The following is a 22,510-nucleotide window of genomic DNA, read 5'->3' on the forward strand; positions in this document are numbered from 1 at the left end:
AACAAAAACTTCCAGCTCGGCGAACAGAACCACAGCAACAAGCACCCGAGCTACAAATCTTCTCACAAACTTTGAATAAGGCGAGTTTACATTGGTCTAGCCTGTTAAATCCTGATCAGGAAAAATTCAATGTTATTAACAAAATGAAGGTTATGAGGGAGGTTCTGTGGTAGGGAGAAAAGAACATCGGTGCTCTGCAGTAGTTTTGTTTTCGTTTGTTATGTTTTAGAATATAACCATTTATATTTTGCTAGATATATTCTTTGTATTAGAGTTAACCTCCTTAACAGTTTGTGCATTGAAGTTTTGTTACAATTTAACCTTTGAGACTTTCACTCAATATAAGTAATTGACTGTGTAGCTTATGTTTCATGATCCCACATTTGGTTTTGTAATCTGAATGTATTAGTAGACTCTGATCTTCTGTATTAGTTTCATATAGGTTAGAAGTTATCAGCAATGTTTCCAATATGTCCTTCATCTATTTTTCTGAATTTGCTTTTTTGCCAAGGGTGTATTTATGAGATTGTAGTGATTGGAACCAGGTTGACCTCACTGGCTATCAGGTCGTTAATTGGGGTTGATAACCTGGGCCAATCAGGAAAGCCCTGGTTGACCAAGATAACCTGGAGATTAGAATTTCCTCAAAAAATAACAAGGTGAAAAAATAACCAGGCGATTAGAATCTCCTCAGTTCAGTTGACTGACTCCAAGCTGGCTGGCTTCAGCTAGTGTACCGTATGCAAATAAATAAAAGGTGACTTGGCGACAGGATACCAGTCTCTGTGCAGTTGTTTCAGTGGCACCGAGAGAAAACAGGATGTGCCTGAAGAACATTTGCTTGCAACAGTCTTCTTGATGTTGCGGTAAGCATGTCTGGTATCTTGTCTTTATTTGGAAAGCTTGACAGAGCGAGTCGACAGAGTGGGTCAAGGAATATTACGACTCCAAATCTCCTTTAATTCAGAGATGCTATTGGTTTTATTCGGTTGTTGGAGAACTGGAGGAATCTGGATCAGGATTTCTGATGAAGCTGAAATGACAGGCAGAGGCATGTGATTTTGGGTTAACACTGAGTGAGATGCTGAGAGACCGTTTGGTATGTAGGATTAATGATGTAACCATGCAGAAGCACTGACTGGCTGAAGCTCAACTGGCGTTCAAAATGGTATCGTCATTAGAAAACGTGGCAAGTGGAGCATGGGAGCTACAGGACATCCCAATGGAAGTGGGATGTCTAAAGATGTATATGGTAAAATTTGTTCTCATGCCTCACTAAACCCACCATGTCTCACCTCTCCAACTGAGCTTGGACAACACACTTTAGTGTAGGCAATCACAGAGCCTCATGTAGGGCATATCCTGACTATAGGGACCCTAGGCTAGCACACAGCAGAACCCCACAACAAAGCTGAGCCTCAGCCAAGTGGCTTTAAAGTTCTTCAGAATCTGGGCCAGCAAACCATTATTGTTGCTGTCGATATTTGGACTCAAGACAGCAAAGAAGTCCTACAAGGCCTGTCTTGAGGAAGAAAACTCGGAGGCCGGTACCCAGAAGAGTGCATACGCTGGGAAGTTCCCCTGCATGTGAGCTGGAAAAATTAAATTGCTAATGACATCCAAATTGGAACCGATTAAAATTAATGTTTGGTTAAATGGTCACCCGATTTCCACAGAGACCGATATTGGTGCAGCTGTATCTGTGGTTGCAGAATTAACAAGATTCACTCAGGACTCCAACCCTTAAGTCTGCACAAGACTTCAGCCAGACTGAGAATGTACACTCAGAAACCGATGCAGATTAAGGATACGACTTCAGTTCTGGTCTCCTATGCAAAACAGTTGGTACAGTTACCTATGATGATAGTAAAAGTCTTGGGCCCATCTCTATTGGGGTTGAATTGGTTGAGAAAGATTCATCTAAATTAGCTCACTATTTTTAAATTAGAAAATGGCTGGCTCAATAAAGTCCTAGTGAAATATCCAGGAGTACTTCAGAAAGGGCTTCAGACTATCAAAGCCTGTTTTAATGTTGACAAGGAACCAATTCCGAGATTTTGCAAGGCCCACCCAGTGCCATTTGCCTTGTGGGCAAAAGTAGAGGTGGAAATCAGGAGGCTGGAGAGCCAAGGAATCATCAAACCAGTGCAATTTGCACAATGTGCAGCACCGGTTACACTGATTATGAAACATGATAGCTCAGTTCACCTTTGTGGGGAATTTAAGCAAATGGTAAACTGCTTCTCACAGCTGGATAAATACCCGATTTCTTGCACAGAGGACTTGTACGCAAAGTTGGCCGGGCAACTATCCTTTACAAAGCTGGACATGACGCATGACTAGCTACAATTGCGATTGGATGAGAAGTCCCAGAAGTACACTATAAGTACCATAAAGGTTTATATCAATATGCAAGACTGCCCAATGGGGTATTGTCAGCCTCTGTCTTTTTCCAGTGGACCATAGAGAACATTTTGCAAGAGCTACCCAGGTTGCCTTTTATCTGGATGAAGTATTAAAAACAGGGAAGACCAATCAAGAGCACTTGGAGAATTTGGACATAGTGCTTAAATGTTTCTCCCAAATGGGCATATGCCTGAGATGGGAAAATTGTGTGTTCCAGGCATCTCAAGTGACCAACTTGGGTTACAGAGTTGACAAATGCTGGTTATACCAGTTGCAGGATAAAGTAAGCGTGATCAAAGGAGCCCTGGCTCCCACTTCTCTACCACAGCTTAGGTCTTTCCTTGGGTTTGGGTTCGTGAAGTATTACAGAAAATTCATATGTAACCTGGCCTCCGACTTGGCATCCTTACACCTGCTATTGAAAAAGAGTCAGCCTTGGAAATGCTTGCATAGCCAAGAAGTAGCCTTTAGGGAAGTGAAAAACCAGCTATCATCATCACCTAAGGTGTTGCCTACAACAATCCGAATCGGGAGGTAGTGCTGACATGTGGTTACTCCAATATGGTATTGGGGTGGTGTTGGTTCACCAGTGGCCCAATGGAGAGGAACGCCTGATAAAGTATGCTTCCTGGACTTTGCATGATGCTGAATGCAAATCAACCCAGATAGAGAAGGAAGGTTTGGTGGTCGTCTTTGGTGTGAGGAAGTTCCAAGTGGGAATTTGTCATAATAACAGATCACAAACCCTTGTTTGGGATAACTGAAAGAAGAAAAGGTGGTGCTGCCCATAATTTCCAGCAGAATTCAGCAATGGGCCCTTATTCTCAGTGCATACAAATACAAGTTAAAACACCATCCAGGAAGCCAAGTGGCTTTGTGGGTGCCTTGAGCTGCCTCCCATGAGCGGATACTCCACCAGTGGTGCCTCCCTGGAAGAGGCCGTTTTGGTATTGAACTTCCTGGACACTCTTCCAGTCACTGCTGGCAGTATCTGACTGTAGACACAAAAACATCCTATCCTAGTGAAACTAAAACAACTCGTGGTAATGAGGGAAAAAGAGGGGACATCACAACCTGGATTGAAACTTTTCTGGACCGACGAGACTAGATCACCACAGAAGACAACATATTACTATGTGGATCAAGGGTGATTGTCCTGAGTAAAGGTCACCGCTAGATCCTGGTTGAACTCCACTAGGGTCATCCAGGGGTTTCCAAGGTGAAGATGCTAGCAAGAAGCTATGTCTGGTAGCTGGAGTTGCACGCTGATATAGCTGCGTTGATGGGCCAGTGCCTAGAGTGCACCAAGGGCAAAGATTGCCTCTAGCAGCACCCCACATTCATGGGAATAACTGGGAAAACCCTGGACTCAGTTGCATGCCAACTATGTTGTTCCTTTCATGGACTCAATATTCCTGGTCATTGTGGATGCTCATTCAGAGTGGTTGGACATGGATGAAGTTTGTTTGGCAAACGCTGGGATGACAACTGAGAAGCTGCGAACATCGTTGGCAGTACACGGATTCTCGGAGTATTGGTCACAGACAATGGGATGGCATTTACGAGCAAGGAATTCATATATTTCCTAAAGTCAAATGGAATTCGGCACATAGGGACAGCTCCATCCCATCCATTGTCCAATGCCCAAGCAGAAAGAGCAGTCCAAACGTTGAAGGCAGTCTTAAAGAAAAAGTGTCAATTGATGCCAAACTACACTGGTTCCTGTTTGATTAAAGTACACTGCACATGAACAAGAGGGATTGCTCCTGCAGAGTTGCTGATGGGGAGAAGACTTTGCACCAGATTATTCCCAAACCTGGGAAGAGGATGGAACGGTAGCAGGAACGCCAATGTCGGCCACATGCCTGCTTTAAGTTAGACAGACAACTTAATTCAGGAGATGAAGTTTGATGCCGGAACCAATAAATGGCCCTGTAAGGGTATAAGGCGAGGTTGATGTGAGGTCAAGTCCCATCACTTACAAAATTTGGGTCAGTGGTACAGTCACAAACAAACATGTGAATCACTTGAAAGTTGTTATCTCACAAACTGGAGCAAAACACATCTCGCCCCTCAGACCAGCAAGAAGGTCTGTCTAAAACAGTAGTTTCCCTTCCTGTGTCTAGTGTCAAGGAAACCTCAGAGTCCAAGATGGATGCAGCCCCTATACCATTACCACCAAAAGAAGAGTAGGAAACTCTCCTGAGATGCTCCAGATGCAAGAGGTGGGCAACTGTCTGGTATATACTGTCTGTGTTAGAGTCTGAATCAGAGGATCTGGACTTGGGGTGAAAACTTCACAGGAAAAGCTACAAGTGAAAGACCAGGCCAACATCCCCAGACTGAGCGGGGAAGGGATGTAGGTTAACAATTCTAATCAACTATCCTCAAGGTCAACCTGGTTCCAATCAGGAAAGCCTTGGCTGACCAATATAACCAGGAGATTAGGATTTCCTCCATTCAGGCAACTGACTCTGAGTTGGCTGGCCACAGCTACTGTACTGCACAAGTAAATAAAGGGTGACTTGGTGACGAGATACCGGCCTCTGTGTAGTTCTTTTAGGGACGTTGCAAAATTGGAAAAGTTCATCAGTAATGGTTACCTAATCTAATATTCTATAAAGTTTTCCAATAGAGTTATTCTAAATTCTTCTTTCTTTTCTATTTTAACTAGAGTGTTTGAATAAATTATGTTTGCTTAGAGAAGAGTAGTTTGACCAGTCGCTTTTTATCTGGATCAAGGCACTTCATATTTGCTTTAAAATAATAAAACGTTAGCATTTAGGCTCCTTTCTTAAAATCTTTTCAGAAGTTCTGGTCTGGTCCAAAACATTTGATAAGTACTTAAAATTTTGACAAGGACCCACAGCAATGTTTACCACACAAAATGTGAACTCATGGTGTAGGGATAACATATTAACATTGATAGGCAATTAGCTGAATTTGGCAGAAAAGAAAATGTGATCTCTCTACTTTGGCAGGAAAAATAATTATTTGGACAGAACATGGAACGTTGGAAGCACAGAGGGATCTGGGTGTCGTGGTACTTAAATCACATCTTTTGCAGACAAGGCGAATTATTGGGAAGGCAAATGGAATGTTGTCATATATTGCCATGGGAATTAAATTTCAAAGTAGGCATGTTTATCATTAGTTGGTCAGAGAACCTTGTCCAATTTTGGTCACTTTTTAAGAAAGGACATAACTCCATCAAAAGCAGTTCACACTCACTCACTGATTCCTAGGAAGGAAGAGGCAATCTAGTGAGGAAAGTTTGCGTGTTGGGCCTGCATTAATTGGAATTTGGATGAATGAGAGATGAACTTATTGAAATGACTAAGAGCATGGAGGAATAAAGGGGGAAGATGCTAAAATGATATTTCTGTTCTTAGGTAAGACTAGAACTAGGGGACACAGTTTAAAGTAAAGGATTGCTTATTTAAAATGGACATAATAATACAAAGAACAAAAGGACCAAGAGCAGGAGTAGGGAATCCAACTCCTCCTCCTTGCTCTGCCCATCAATGCCATCATGGCTGATCTCATGTTGACTTCAATATTACTTTCCTGTCCACTCAGCATAAACCTCATTTAAAATCTAACTATGTATCTCGTCCTTAAATTTATTCAGTCTCCTGGCAACCACAGCACTCTGGCGTACTGAATTCTAAAGATTGATCACTCTTTGAGGGATATAATTTCTCCTCGTCTCTGTTTTTAAATTGCTACTCTTTAACCTAAAACTGGATGACTTCTTGTTCTAAGTTGCTTCAAAAGGAAACATTCGCTCCACTTTTACTTTGTCAATCCTCTTCAAGATCCTATATAGTTTAATTAGATCTCCTCTCATTCTTCTGAACTTTACCAAGTATAGACTGAAACTGCACAACCTCTTTTCATGAAATAAACTCACATTTCTGGAATTAATCGAGTGAATTGCTTCCAATGAAACTACATCTCTCTTCAAGCAAGGGGACTAAAACTGTCTGTGATATTCCAAATGAGTAGTGGAGAGGAGGAGAATTTTTTTTTTCTCAACAAGGTTTATAGGTCTGTAGAATTCTCTTCTACAGAGAGCAGTGAAGGCAAGATCATTGAATATTTATGAGGCAAAAGTAGGCAAGATCTTGACAAGAGATTCAAAGGATATGGGGTGGTGTGTCCAAGAAATTGGATCAGCTGTTATGTTATTTAATGGTGAAGAAAGGTGGGAGACAAATGACCTACTCCTGAAAGCAGGAAATGACAGACTAGTTAGTTAAATGTTTCTCAAAGAGAAAATACAGTTCCCTAACCAGTCAACTTCATTAAATTGGAAATTGCCAGAGTAACAGAAAAACAATTCAATAAGTACATGTCAGCTGGAATGTACAATTGAAGGTAGGTAAAGTGCTTTCCAAGTAATATGGTGGCACGGTGAAACAGTGTTTAGCACTGCTGCCTCACAGCGCCAGAGACCCGGGTTCAATTCTCGCCTCAGGTGACTGTGTGGAGTTTGCATATTCTCCCCGTGTCTGCGTGGGTTTCCTCCGGGTGCTCCGATTTCCTCCCACAGTCCAAAAATGTGCAGGTTAGGTGAATTGGCCATGCTAAATTGCCTGTAGTGTTAGATGAAGTGATAAATGTAGGGGAATGGGTCTGGGTGGGTTGCGCTTCGGCAGTTCGGTGTGGATTTGTTGGGCCGAATGGCGTGTTTCCACACTGTAAGTAATCTAATCTAATAGGCAATGACTTGTTAAGCAGTGAAAGCATTCCCTGACAGGAGTACTTTAAACATCAGTCTGGCTATAGATGGAGCTCTTCACTGAAATGGATCAAAGCCTTCACAATTTTCTCGTTTCATTATGGTAGCTCTTCCCATTGAGCACATGCCTTCTCCAATCTGCCAGTTACAACCAGAACATGGAAAACCTGGGCTGATGGAAAAGAAGGAATCCCAGTCCATATTCACTCCTAACTGTCTCAAGTACTTTAATTGTCTTTCTGCCTGTTGTAGGGCTTTCCTCCTAAAGACTGCGAAATCATTTCATGTGGAATGGGAAGGAGATAGAATCACATCAGTAACCTGACCAAAAATTATTCTCTGCATTCTTCTATCCTAATAGTCCCAATTATAACACAATTGAAATGAATTTGTGTCAGGTATCTAAGAAGACAAATTTGTGGTCCACCATACCTGCTTCTGTTTCAGCTTTGCTGCCTGCAATTTTTCAGACTCTAACTTTTCTGTTGCACGCTTCATTATCATAATGTCAGAACACACATCAGTTTTCAAGTTCTCCATGTAGAAATGCCGCAGTGCAATGTTTTCAACTTCTGTTTGTAGTTGTGATACTAGGATGAGATTATATTTTAATATGATGTAGCATCATTCAATATTAATCTATGTCAAAATGGAAAACATGCATAGTTCTTTCCTTTACTTATATTTTTTGTTTATGGAGATCATTTCAATGGCACATCAAACTTATGTGTTTTGGATATCTATTAACATTAGAAATAAGAAAACATTTCAAAATTGTAGTGAAGTACCCAAGTGAAGATACTTAAATTCTAGTGAAATAAATTAATACTATATTGGGCATTAGCATTTTCTCACTCAAGTATTGTATTGATTTCTACATATTTAAAGAAGTGCAATCTAAATAATATTTAGCCGAACCTTACATTTTTTGACTAAAATGCACATTGCCTTGAGTTTGTTGGAGGTATTCTCACCATGAGGTCAAGCAAGTTTTCTCATTGAACCTTCCCACACCCACTGCATTAATTGCATTGCCACCACTATGACATGTATCATACCCAATTTCCATACCATTTAACCATGTGCCTTTCCCAGAACTTGCCACTGACCAGATATTCAGGAATTGACTGGCATTCCTGGTGCAGACCCCAGGCAGCCTTTGTAATGCCGTTTGCAACCAGATAAGCAAGATCAAAATACACGTACAGTTCTGCTGAGGGAATATGAACATGTAGGGATTAAATTATAAAATAGAACCAAAAACATATAATAATCTGAATTACCACCTGAGCCACGAGCTAATTGATATAGGGTCAATAAAATTAGAGGTAAAGGTAAATGCATGGCTCAAAGATTGGTGTGAAAGAAACAGATTCAAATTCATGGGATATTGGCACCAGTCCTGGGGAAGGAGGGAGCTGTTCTGATGGGATGGAGTCCACCTGTATTAAGCTAACTTATTGTGCAACTCCTGACGAATTGCATAACCCGGACTGTCAATAGGGATTTAAATTAAATAGTGGGGGTGCGGGTTCGGTTACATGAAAAAGGATAAAATCAAAGTTAAAGGAGAAGGCAGGATTGTAAGTTAGTGATGGGTATGACTGTTACCAGAAAATAAAACAAAGGGACAAAATGTGAGTATCATATTGTATCAAGGAACTATGAAAATGTAGGGAAATTCAATAATAGAAATGAAAAGGCTTTGTATCTTAATGCACAAAGCATTCAGAATAAGATAGATGAACTTACAGTCCAAATCAAAGTAAAAGAATATGATTCCATAGCTATTACAGAAACAAGGTTAAAAGAAGGTTAAATAAAAACCAAAAGAACTGCAGATGCTGTAATCAAAGACAAGAATCAGAGTTCATGTTTGGGTCAAGTGACCCTTCCTTCGAACAGTTCTGAGGAAGGGTTACTCAACCCAATAAGTTAACTCTGATTTCTCTCCACAGATGCCGCCAGACCTGCTGAGCTTTTCCAGCGATTTCTGTTTTTGTCTTACAGGAACATTAGAAATGGGAAATTAACATTCAGGGATATTTGACCTTTTGGAGAGACAGGAGGGATGGAAAAAGGTGGTGGGGTTTCACTTTTAACTAGAAATGAAATGAGGATAGTTGCAAGAGATGACAACAAATTTATAGAGATTCGGGACCATTTCCTAGAGCAATATATCATGAAGCCAAATAGGGAGCAGGCCATCTTAGATCTGGTAACGGGTAATGAGGCGGGTTTAATACCAAGAAAACCACCCAGCCACCACCCCGGCAAGTAGTGATCAAAACATGATAAAATTTTATGTTCAATTTGAGAATGAAAATTTGGGTCAAAAACAACTGTATTTAATGAAAGGGAATTACAATGAAATGAGGATAAAGTAAGCTAAAGTGAACTGGGCGGATAGATTAGTAGGAATAACAGTGAACAAGCAGTGAAAGATATTTGAGGTAATTCATGACTCTCAGCAAAATCCCAGTAAAGAGCAAAGATTGTAAGAGTTGGATAAGTCAACCATGGCTAACAAGAAAGTTAAAGAGAGTTGAAAGAAAATGCATATAAGGAAGTCAAAGTCAGTGACTGTCTGGAAGACTGGGATAAATTCAAAATCCAGCAAAGGAGGGTGAGAAAGATAATAAAGATAGGAAAATAAAATTGAGGACAAACTAGTGAGGAATATAAAAACTAACAATAAGAGCTTCTTTAAATATATAAAAATGAAGCAATACATCAAAGTGAACATACACCACTCAGAAAATAAATCTGGGGAGATGGTTTTGAGCAAAAAAATAAATTAGAAAAGATATTTCTGAAAAATCATCCAGTGAAGATATATGGATAGAAATTAGAAATAAGAAAGAAAAGATCACCTTGATGGCATTGTACTTTACTGATCATAATTCTATTAGTTTCAAAATGGTTATGGAAAATGATAAACCTTCTGTAAAAATTAAAGCTTTCAATTGCAGTGAGGCAAATTTTAATGGTATCAGATGAGAACTTTCAAAAGTTGATTGGAGTAGACTATTTGAAGGTAAAAGTACTTCTGACAAGTGGAAGGTTTTCAAGAGTGTGATGATGAGAGTTCAGAGGAATTATGTTCTTACAGGGGAATAGCCTTCACCCAGGCAATCCCAGCTTTATTGGTCAAGGGCTGCCTCCTATACCAGTCTGATTCAGAGGTCAGAAACAGGATCCTCGCCTCATAAGTGGTGAGCCAAATGATAAGCAGCACACCATTCATATTGAGACTTTCTGCTCTATTGTAGACTGTTTTTCTCTTGGATAGAGTCATAGAGTCATAGAGATGTACAGCATGGAAACAGACCCTTCGGTCCAAGTCGTCCATGCCAACCAGATATCCCAACTCCATCTAGTCCCACCTTCCAGCGCCCGACCCATATCCTTCCAAACCCTTCCTATTCAGATACCCATCCAAATGCCTCTTAAATGTTGTAATTGTACCAGCCTCCACCACATCCTCTGGCAGCTCATTGCATACATGTATCACCCTCTGCGTGAAAACATTGCCCCTTAGGTCTCTTTTATATCTTTCCCCTCTAACCCTAAACCTATGCCCTCTAGTTCTGGACTCCCCGACCCCAGGGAAAAGACTTTGTCTATTTATCCTATCCATGCCCCTCATAATTTTGTAAACCTCTATAAGGTCACCTCTCAGCCTTCGACGCACCAGGGAATACAGCCCCAGCCTGTTCAGCCTCTCCCTGTAGCTCAGATCTTCCAACCCTGGCAACATCCTTGTAAATCTGCAACCTTTTCCCTGGAGCATAGGAGACAGAGGGGTGACCTTATAGAGGTATATAAAATCATGATTTGGAAGCTCAACCTTTCAGAGCACTGCTCCTTCGAACACCTGATGAAGGTGCAGCATTCTGAAAGCTAGTGCTTCTAAATAAACCTGTTGGACTATAGTGTGTTGTGTGATCTTTAAATTTATAATTTCATGAGAGGCATAGATAAGGTAGATAACTGACAACATTTCCCCATGGTAGGCGAGTCAAAAAATAGACAGCATAGATTTAAGGTGAAAGGGGAGAGACCAGAAAAAGTCCAGAGGGGCAATTATTTACACACAGAGGGTGATAAGTGTCTGGAACAGGTTGCCAGAGGTAATGGTAGAGGTGAGTACAATTTTGTTATTTACGAAGCATTTAGACAAGTACATGGATGGGATAGTTATGGAGAGATATAGACCAAACGCAGGCAAATGGGATTAGTTTAAACTGGATAGCATGGGCAAGTTGGGCCAAAGGGCCTGTCTCCATGTTGTAAATGTCTACGACTAATCTATGTCTATGACAAAGATGACCTCCTTGATCTTTAAGGGGTCCACCCCTTTCTCTAATTACCCTCTTACTCTCAAAGTATTTGTAGAATCTCTTTGGCTTATCATTAACCTTATCTGCCAATGCTATTTCATATCCAATCTTTGCTTTCCTGATTTCTTTATTAAGAATGCCTGTGGAGTCTTCATATTAATTAAGAGATTAATTTGAACCCAGTTGTTGAGATCTAAAATAATATTCTCTTGTATTCTTGACTGGAACTTCAATAACTTTATTCATCCATTGTTCCTTAATCTTACCGGGTAAAAACAATGACTGCAGTATTGAAGTTCCAGTCAAGAATACAACAGAATCTTATCTAAGATAAGACTATCCAAGATAAAAACAGTCTACAATAGAGCAGAAAGTCTCAATATGAATGGTGTGCTGCTTGTCATTTGGCTCACCACTTATGAGGTGAGGATCCTGTTTCTGACCTCGGAATCAGACTGGTATAGGAGGCAGCCCTTGACCAGTAATGCTGGGATTGCCTGGGTGAAGGCTATTCCCCTGAACCAGACTGACAACTGCTGACAAGTACACCAAATTCCTTGGAGTACTGTGTCTGTGCTGAATGGCATTGCAAGACAATAGTAATATGAACCTACTATCTTAGTTGACGGGGACAAGTGTAAAAGGCAAAGCAATTCAAGACTTTGGGGCAAAGAGATTCTGCTCAAACCCTCCACCACCCTACTTTTCTGTAGCTCTCCTTACATCCAACCCCAGTCCTGAAGAATGGTTACACCTAAAACATTGACTTCTCCATCTCCTGATGCTGCCTGGATTGCTGTGTTCTTCCAGCCTCCTGCTGTCTAGTTCCAAATAAGTGAGCATTATGAATGAGAGATAAAAGTCTGGAGAGGCAACCTAGTTTAGTCCATGAGCTGGATGTGTGTACTGAGCATAATGTCCTTACAGTAACATTAAAATTATAGCTACCAGTCCAAGTTTCAGGATTGAAATGCAGAAATGCCAATTACGTGGATCAGGGATGTGCTATAAAGAGTCGTAGAGGATGGCACATGCCAAGATGGTAATGGTCGTGAATATACAGAGTAAGTGGATGGTGCTCATGGAGCGTATCCTGAGATATTGAGGTGTCCAATTTAGAGGCCGAAGCGTTGAGCTTAACCCTCTAAGAACACACTTTACTTTTCATGTCGGGTTTCATAATATTCTAGTTTGTTAGTAAAGTTTGAAAGATTGCAACTGGAATATTAATGTGAGTTGGGGCAGTGAACAAGGAACTTAACAAGTATCAATCACCATAAATTGACCTGGTGAGAATCTTCCGCACCACCTGTGAAAAGTGTAAAAGAAGGAGTAAAAGAATCTTGATGTTGAGATGCACCTCATAGGGCTTCTCACCACAGCCCACACCTATAAGATTCCCATCCATTGTCATTTAATGTTGCCATTGATAGTTATTAGCAACATGTTAAATTTGAAGAATTTAATTGATTATATTTACTCGATGTTCACTTTTACATCTGGAGAAGCATCAATCAGCTTGAGAAGTAATTCAGTTGATGAAACACTGTTTAGGAGAAATTATGCAAATTAATAGGCAAGAAGCAACAACGAGAACCCTATTTGGACGTCTGGGATGCAATGGGAGATCCTTCATGTTACTTTCACTAAACTCCATGTCCATTTAACCTGAGCAATATAAAAGCCTTTGAATTGCACAATATTATTTGAACTACTGTGTGACTCTGGCTATAGTATTTAACTTTTATAACCAACTATTGTATTTAACTACAGACAGCCTCACACAGGGCACCTCACACCTTCAATGCGTTATCCGGGCCAACATGGCACCTATTGTTAAAGTTCACATGAGAATGTAACTTTAAAAAAATGTTCTGGAATTTACGTATGAAAGAACTGAAACCAACATGGTCATTCTAAAAGATTTGGAGATGCCATTGTTGGACTGGGGAGTACAAAGTTAAAAATCAGGTTATAGTCCAACAGGTTTAACTGGATGGATGAATGGGCACCACACAACAATCAACAGACAGGAGTGTCCCCTCCCAATTGCGGAACATTTCAGCGGTCCAGGACATTCGACCTCGGACTTTCGGGTGACCATCCTCCAAGGCGGACTTCGGGACAGGCAGCAGCGAAAAGTGGCCGAGCAGAGGCTGATAGCTAAGTTCCATACACATAGGGAGGGCCTCAACCGGGACCTTGGATTAATGTCACACTACAGGTGACCATCATTGCACTATACACACACACACCCTCACACATGCATCCTCTCACAGACTTAAGACATTCTACACTCACATACACACACATATACACTCTCTCTCACGCTCACAACTCCCCAACCCAGACACACACACACACATATACATGTAAGTTTGTGGGGTGAATTTTTGTACTTGCAGAGTTACATTGTACTTTGCTCAAAAACTGCATGAATTCACTGCATGAATTCATGTAAGACTCTGTTATCTCACTTTTTAGATTAGAATCAGTCTAAACATTACGACACAGACAGACAAAACAGGGGGCTAACACCTTTAACATATTGTCTAACTAACACCAATTGTTACAGTTAACCTGAGAATGCAACTTTTAAAAAAACATTTTGTGATTTACACATGAAAAAAATGAAACTATCATGGTATTTGAACAGATGAAAGACTTAACAATCAAGGTATTTTTCAATGTATAATCTCAGTTACATCACACTGTAAACTTTTGCTATAAATTCTGTGTCGTACAATCGTGTCCCCCACAACCACCTGATGAAGGAGCGGCACTCTGAAAGCTAGTGTAATTCTAAAAGATGAGAGACTGAACGAACAATCCAGATCTTTTTCAATGTATAATTTCAGTTACATCATACTGTAAACTTTTGCTATAAGTTCTGTGTCTTACAATCATACACTCCACAACCACCTGATGAAGGAACAGTGCTCGAAAGCTAGTGCTTCCAAATAAATCTGTTGGAGTATAACTGGTATTGTGTGATTTTTAACTTTGTACACCCCAGTCCAACACTGGTACCTCCAAATCATAAGTTTTTTTTAATCTTCCTGTCTGCTGAATTTATCTAGTGAACTCATCACAAACACAATCAGTGTTCAACTATTTAAAATTAAGTTTCAATTAATAAATGTCGATTGTGGAGTAAAGGCAAAGGTAAAGTTACCATCGTTCCAGAAAATCACAGGACTGCTATCTCATTACAGAGAGGCAATTGATGGTAGTTTTATTCTGAGGGTTACCGCACCTCAGACGAAAGGAAGAGTTGAGATGAAGAAGCCTTCATGGTATCTTCAGACAATGTGGGAATTGAACCCATGCAGTTGGCATCACTCTGCATAATAAACCACCTGTGCAGCCAACTGTGTAGTGGAATAACAGAAACTTAAATACAGAAGGAGGTTATTTGGTCGTTTTTATTTGTCCTCGCTAGCTCTTTGAAAGAACAATTGTGCTTCTGTCCACATCCTGGGGACTTATTGTAAGATCGTATTGTTTACTTTCTGCAATCTTCTTTTCCACTAACAACACTGACTTTACAGTACAAGTTTAGAGAAACTTAACATTGTTGTCTTGGTCCTTGATCCTCTTCTTTCCTTAAGTAAATACTACTCAAAGTAACATCATTTGCAAACTGTGGGTTGTCTTGCATAAATTTGCTGAGACTATCTAGCTTACTTCAAAACTACCTCTCTTGAAATTCTCAATATTTTTATGTCAGACTGCTTGTCCAAAATTCAGATTTTGATGAGTTAATATTTGTCCTTTGTGGCAGGGACTAAGTTGAGCTTCTATCCTATATCCTCTTCCTCATAAAGACCACCTAAATAATACCAGTATCTACTCCTCCCTAAACCCACCTGTTGCTAAAATTGTCATCTTTGACTTTGTTACCTTCCAGCATGACCATTATAGTATCCTCTCTTTAGTTTTCTTTCCTCCAGAGTCAGTAAGTTTCAGCTCAACCAAGATTTTTCAACCCATTTTGTAAAACATGGTCACATATCCTTCCTTGTTCTTGCTAACCAAATTGGCTCCTGATCTTCAATGTGAAAATTCTTATCATTTTGTTTAAATGCTTTCATTGTCTTGCTTTCTCACCTCTTCTAGCCTTACAGCCACCTCTGACCTCTCAGTTCTGCTGCTTTTGCATTTATGTATCTCTATAACGTTCATCCCACTGGGTCTGTGTGTACAAATCGTTCCGTAAATATATTTTTGATTGAGGTTGTCGCGCTTAATTCTGTGCAGGAAAGGACCTGCTAGAACAAGTCTAACTTTGTGCAAGTGTCTAAACGTCTAGCAAACACTCACCCACTTAAGCATCCAAAAGGGATGTTAACTTATACTTTACTGGCTTCAGAATTTTGAGAATAAAACTTGTTCCAAATTCATAACTGAAGCAAACAATTAACTGAACTCAAAAGCTCACCTTTTAAGCGCTCACTATTTGTTGTAGCTTGCGACATTTGGTAAACATTCCTCACACTTGCCAAATCTTCTTCTGCCTTTCTTCTTTTTTCTGAAGCTGATGAGCAACGATCATGTAGTTTTTCAAGTTCCATTTGGATTTGGGCAAGAGACTGTTGTGTTCCATAAAGGAGCACTCCTGTGTTTTCTCGCTCAGTTGTTTGAGTCTTCACTCTCCATGTCTTGGAATTTTTTTAAAGAAGTCATTAATTACACACATCAATTTATTTTTAATCTGTAAAGAAAACTATGTGGAGCACAACATTCCAATTTATTGGTTTATGGAATTACACCTCCACCCCACCCCCCTGCAACAACCTTTGTAGTATTCACAATGATGAACACTCATGATTTATTAAAAGATACAGAATTCTGTTGAAATTAGATTTACACCATTGTGCAGTGTTCAATAAAAGATGGACCTATTTTAAATGCAATACAAAACTATTTTAAGGAATTTTTGTCAATTTTCAATAACATGCTTTTGATACTGCCTTTCAATGGAAATTGTGAAGTGTTTCGATAGCAATTATCAGCCAAGTCATAAGACCTATAATCAAGGTCTGTATCTGACAAACTATTTTCTACAGAATGGGTTCCCATTAATTGACATACATAACTGTTATTGCTGGAGTGTTGTAATGTAAAAATTACTGAAAGCCACATGATTATTTTATATTATTGGATTATCTGGAATGCATTAAAAGCTCTGTTATTGCACTTACCAATTCCCTGACCTCCAAGACTAATTTGTCCAATTGCTTTGAAAGATGGTTGTTCAAAGCTTCCTGGAAGCGCTTCATTAAAGGCTATATTTTTAAAAAAGACAATATTTTTGTTATTTTGTTCTTTTGTTATTTTGGTGAACACGCATTTGCGTATCCAACTGACAACAAAAGCAAAGAATGAAGCATTTTGTTCACAACCGATTGTATATGATAGATATTATTTACACACAAGAATTATCCCTGATTAAATGCTTTATGCTATGTAACTGCGGGTTACAGACAGGCAGAAACTTTATATAATTACCCTTTCCCCTCATCTGACATCGCAAAGTCTATTTTTAAAATGAGAAGTCCATCCCATAGTCTCCACCTAATGATACATGATATTGTTGGGGCAGTATCTTGTGATTTCATTTCAGTCCACTTCAGAAAATGATGCAATATGGTGAAGAAAGTGCAACTATTAAGGGGAAAGCAATCATAAATTTTGCAATCAATTTCATTCATGAATCAATTATATGGAAAGTCTTTGCTAGAAATTAGTATCAAGCCTGCAATAAGGATGTCACAATCAATAACCCTCATCAGTATGCACCCCTGATGCGGAAAGGCATGTAATATTGTCACTGACAGAAAACCAGTAAAAATCTTCAATCACAAAAATTATAATGTAAGATGATAGAGGATGACAAAGTTCTAACCTTATTTTAAAATTTAGATAATTATTACAAACCACACATATTTGTTTAGTGTGGCAATTCCTTTCTTAATGTAATGCCTCAGAATTATTCCCAAGTGTTTATTAGCTTATATTTTACTGAATGGCACAGTTGTTTGTATTAGGGCACTGCTATGTTGTTTATAAAAGTCATAAGACCATAAGATATTGGAGCAGAATGAAGCCATTCAGCCCACTGCATTTGCTTCATTATTCGATCGTGGTAGACGTGTTTCTCAACCCCATTCTCCTGCCATCTCCATGTAACCCCTGACTTTAGGCATTCAACAAAGTGCTGCACAAAAGACTCCTGCATAACGTACAGGTGCGGGTAATGTATTAGCATGGATAGATGATTGGTTAACTAACAGAAAGCAAAGAGTGGAGAAAATTGGGTATTTTTCTGGTTAGCAAATAGTGGCTAGTGGTATGCCTCAGGGATCAGTGTTGGGACCACAATTGCTTACAATTTAGAAAGATGACTTGGTGTTGGGGATCAAAGTAGTGCGTCAAAGTTCGCAGATGACACTAAGATGAATGGTAGAGCAAAGCGTGCAGAGGACACAAAGTCGACAGAGGCATATAGATAGGTTAAGTGAGTGAGCAAGGGTCTGGAGGATGGAGTACAATGTTAGTGTAAATGTGAGGTCATCCATTTTGGTAGGAATAACAGCAAAATGGACTATTATTTAAATGGTGAAAAATTGCAACATGCAGAGGGACCTGGGTGTACTTGTGCATGAATCACAAAACGTTGGTTTGCAGGTGCAGCAGGTAATTAAGAAGGCAAATGGAATATAGTCCTTCATTGCTAGAGGGATGGTGTTTAAAAACAGGGAGCATATGCTACAGTTATAATAGGGTGCTGGTGAGACCACAGCTGGAGTATTGTGTACAGTTTTGGTCGCCTTACTTGAGAAAGGATGTACTGGCACTGCAAGGCGTGCAGAGGAGGTTCACTAGACTGATTCTGGATTTGACAGGAGAGATTTTAGCCATGAAAAGACATGACCTACTATCAGTAGTTTCCAGACATACAGACAAAGAAGGACACCACTTTGACTGGGACAACACACACATCCAAGGACAGGCAAAACAAAGACACGCACGAGAATTCTTAGAGGCATGACATTCTAACCAGAACTCCATCAACAAACGCATCGACTTAGATCCCATCTAACTTCCCTTGAAAAAAAGAACTGGAAATGATATCACCACCTTAAGAAACCAAGACCTATAAATAGAGTGGCGAGACATACCACCAGTTCACCGAAGACTCTCGATGATGATGTTACTTCATTATGGTGATGAAATGTCTGAAAACAAACCTTGCAGCTCAGCAAGCCAACTTACATATATATAAAATTATGAAGAGAATAGATAAGATAGAAACAGAAGGTTGTTTCCACTGGCAGGTGAAACTAGAAGTAGGTGGCATAGTCTCAAAAGAAGGGGAGCAAATTTAAGACTTGAGTTGAGGAGAAACGGACTGTGAATCTGTGGAATTCCCTGCCCAGTGAAGCAGTTGAGACTACCCCTTTGAATGTTTTCAGTAAAAAATAGATTTTTTAACTAAAGAAATTAAGTGTTTTGATGAGCAGGCAGGTAAGTGAAGCTGAGTCCACAAAAAGATCAGCCACAATCTTATTGAATTGCACAGCAGGCTCAAGGGGCTAGATGGCCTACTCCTGCTCCTATTTCATATGTTCTTATTCCCCTTACTAATTAGGAACCTATCTATCTCTTAAATACACTCAGCAACTTGACCTCCATAGCCCTTTGCAACAATGAATTCTACAGAGTCACCACCCTCTGGCTGAAGAAATGTCCCCTCACCTCAGCTCTAATGATTCATTCCTTCACCCTTAGGCTGTGCCCCAGGTCCTAGTCTTTCCTACTAGTGGAAACATTTTCTCCACATCCAGACTCTTAGTATCCTGTAAGTTTAAATCAGATCAGCCCTATCCCTCCAAACTTGACTGAGTACACATCCAGAGTCCTCAACTGCACCTCATATGACAAACTCTTCTTCCTCAGAATCATTCTTTCAATGCCAGCACATCTTTCCTTACATATGATGCCTAAAACTGCTCACAATATTCCAAATGGGGTCTGACCAGAGCCTTATACACCCTCAGTAGTACATCTCTACTCATGTTTTCCAGACTTCTTGAAATGAATGCCAACATTGCATTTACCTTCCTAACTAAATAAACCTTTGTGGGTGGCACGATGGCACAGTGGTTAGCACTGCTGCCTCACAGCGCCAGAGACCCGGGTTCAATTCCCAACTCAGGCGATTGACTGTGTGGAGTTTGCACATTCTCCCCGTGTCTGCGTGGGTTTCCTCCGGGTGCTCCGGTTTCCTCCCACAGTCCAAAGATGTGCAGGCCAGGTGAATTGGCCACGTTAAATTGCCCGTAGTGTTAGGTAAAAAGGGGTAAATGTAGGGGTATGGGTGGGTTGCGCTTCAGTGTGGACTTGTTGGGCCGAAGGGCCTGTTTCCACACTGTAAGTATTCTAATCTTCAAGTTATCCTTATGAGAATCCTGCACTAGAACCCCGAAGTGCCTGTGTGCTTCAAATGTCTAAAGCCTTTTAGAAGAGTCCATACCTCTCTTCTTCCTACCAAAATATTTAACCTCACACATTGCCACACTGTATTCCATCTGCCACCACTTTGCCCAATCGCCTAGAATGTCCAAGTTCTTTTGCAGCCTCCCCACTTCTTCAACATTACCCGTCCCTCCATATATCTTTGTGTCATCTGCTAACTTGGCAATAATGCCCTCAGTTCCTTCCTTTAGTCACCACCTGTCCTGTTGAAAAAAATCCCTTTCTCCTTACTCTCTGCCTTCTGCTAGTCAGCCAATCCTCTATCCATGCCAGTATATTGCCCCTAACACCATGGACTCCTACTTAGCTGCCTTCTGTGCAGCACCTTGTCAAAGGTCTTGTAGAAATCCAAATAGATCACATTCACTGGCTTTTCTTGGTTAAACTTGCTTGTTACCTCCTTAAAGAAGTTTAACAAATTTGTCAGTGTTACGACATGGGGTAAACCCTCCTGCTTAATTTAAACCAGCAGCACAGAAAAGATTTACCCCATGCAGTAATCTGTGAAAGTTTGAGAGGTTAAGAACTATTTAAAGTACAAATTAACAAATTTATTTCTTAAAGTATAACAGGGAATAATAAACGAACAACTATTTACAACTCCTTCCTCTAAACTATCTTTTGCTTTCCCTTCTATAATACTTATCCGATAAAACCCCCGGTTAAGATTTATGAAAATTCAACTTTTCAAAATACCACCAGACGTCGAATCTTCTCTTCTTCTTCTTAGGGATTTCTGCTTCACAGGTTCCTGATCAATAAAGTTACCTTTAAGAGAGTTATTCTCCAGGCAGTCTGCCGATGTCATTGGTTTGGTAGTTCTCCCCCCAACTGTTCAATTTTCCCCCATCTTATACTCCCAAAGTATCATATTGTATCATTGGCTTTTAAGTTTGTCAATATACTAAATTCAAACTTGATTGCAGTTCGGTATAATTTAAAGTGATTGGCCTAATTCAAATCTGTTTTGTCGTTTCAGGCAACCCAGCTAGTCTAGCTTTCAACCAGGTGTTACATTGTTACCTTATTCAGAACAGTTGGTGCTGTCAGGTAGTTCTGCTAACATTTAACTCTCTTAAAGGTACACCCACATCTTCATAACTGTCAGGCAGGATCCACCGTTGATAAAGCTGTGTTGGCTCCACCCTACTTTACCGTACACTTCCAAATACTCGCAATCTCATCCTTAATAATGGACTCTAAAATTTCAAAAAGGACCCAAGATCAGCCTAACCAGCCTGTAGTTTCCTGTCTTCTGTCTCTTTCCCTTATACAGGGGTATTATACTAATCATTTTCCAGTCCTTTGGGACCCTTGCTGATGCCAATGATTCATGAAAGATCACCATCAATGCTCTACAATCTCCTCAGCTCTCACTTTCAGACCTCAGTAGTGCAGTCCATTTGGTCTGGGTGATTTATCGCCTTCAGATTTTTCAGCATCCCAAGCATCTTCTCCTTAGTGATGGCCATTATACTCACCTCTGCCCCGATAATGGTCATGATAATGGTCAGAATTGCTTTAATTCGGCACAGTATCTCAGTGGTTTGCACTGCTGCCTCACAGCACCAGGATACTAGGTTTGACTCCAGCCTCGGGCGATTGTCTGTGTGGAGTTTGCATGTTCTCCCTGTGTCTGCATGGATGCTGCGGTTTCCTCCCACAGTCACAAAGATGTGCAGGTCAGGTGAATTGGCCATGCTAAATTGCCCTTTGTGTTAGGTGCATTAGTCAGAGGGAAATGGGTCTGGGTGGGTTACTTTTCGGAGGTTGGTTTGGACTGGTTGGGAATCTAATCTAACCTAATTTTACCTCTAAAATATATGTAATTAAAAGTTCAAAGTATGTATGGATTTTTGAAATAATGACTTAAAACTTTGATATGGTTAAGAATCAAATGCTGAAACATTTCTTACATGATCTGGGTCAAGCACAACCAATTCTCTCAGTTCTTCATCTGTATCTGATTCTTCTTCTGACTCAAGATCATGTGGAGGTGTTTTAGGACATTGCATTTGCAGGCCTACAGAAAATGAAAAGTTATTTTTGTTTCTCCTGAAAGAAAGAAGGCACTGGAATATAGAAAATAATGCAAACATATTGATACAAGGTTAAGTTAAATTCCAATCCTTTCATAATATGGTTGCTGGATTTGGTTTGGTAATGTGTTGAGAAAGTGCGGTGTTACATTCCAAAAATTATTATATCCAATGTTATGTTGCTCCATTCTCCTCTCTAAATATTGACAGTTGCATGAGTATCTGCAATATCTGGAATTCATCCAAATGGAAGGAAATCTTCCATGCTTACCTGGTCTGGCATACTTGTGACTCCAGACCCACAACAATATGATTGCCTCTTAAATCCCATCAGAAATTACCTAGAAGTGCTCACATCCCACAAAAGATATTTTCAAAAACTAAAATAGCAGTTTTCTAACTATATATTACCAAATAATCTTTGTAATAGAGGTAAA

The 22,510-nt window shown here is 40.0% G+C and overlaps 1 protein-coding gene across 1 annotated transcript in view; it reads right to left on the reverse strand.

Moving 5' to 3' along the window:
- The window catches only part of ccdc40 (coiled-coil domain containing 40), a 96,530-nt gene that overhangs the window by 40,436 nt on the left and 33,584 nt on the right, over positions 1-22,510 (reverse strand). Inside the window, exons 7-10 of the mRNA XM_043714804.1 lie at positions 21,951-22,057; positions 16,698-16,781; positions 15,935-16,154; positions 7,583-7,740 (exon numbers count right to left, since the gene is read on the reverse strand). Of these exons, the coding sequence (XP_043570739.1) occupies positions 7,583-7,740; positions 15,935-16,154; positions 16,698-16,781; positions 21,951-22,057 (569 nt within the window). The remainder of the gene's footprint in view (positions 1-7,582; positions 7,741-15,934; positions 16,155-16,697; positions 16,782-21,950; positions 22,058-22,510) is intronic.

The sequence above is a fragment of the Chiloscyllium plagiosum genome, chromosome 24 (genome assembly GCF_004010195.1).
Source record: "Chiloscyllium plagiosum isolate BGI_BamShark_2017 chromosome 24, ASM401019v2, whole genome shotgun sequence".
NCBI classification, from domain to species: domain Eukaryota; kingdom Metazoa; phylum Chordata; class Chondrichthyes; order Orectolobiformes; family Hemiscylliidae; genus Chiloscyllium; species Chiloscyllium plagiosum.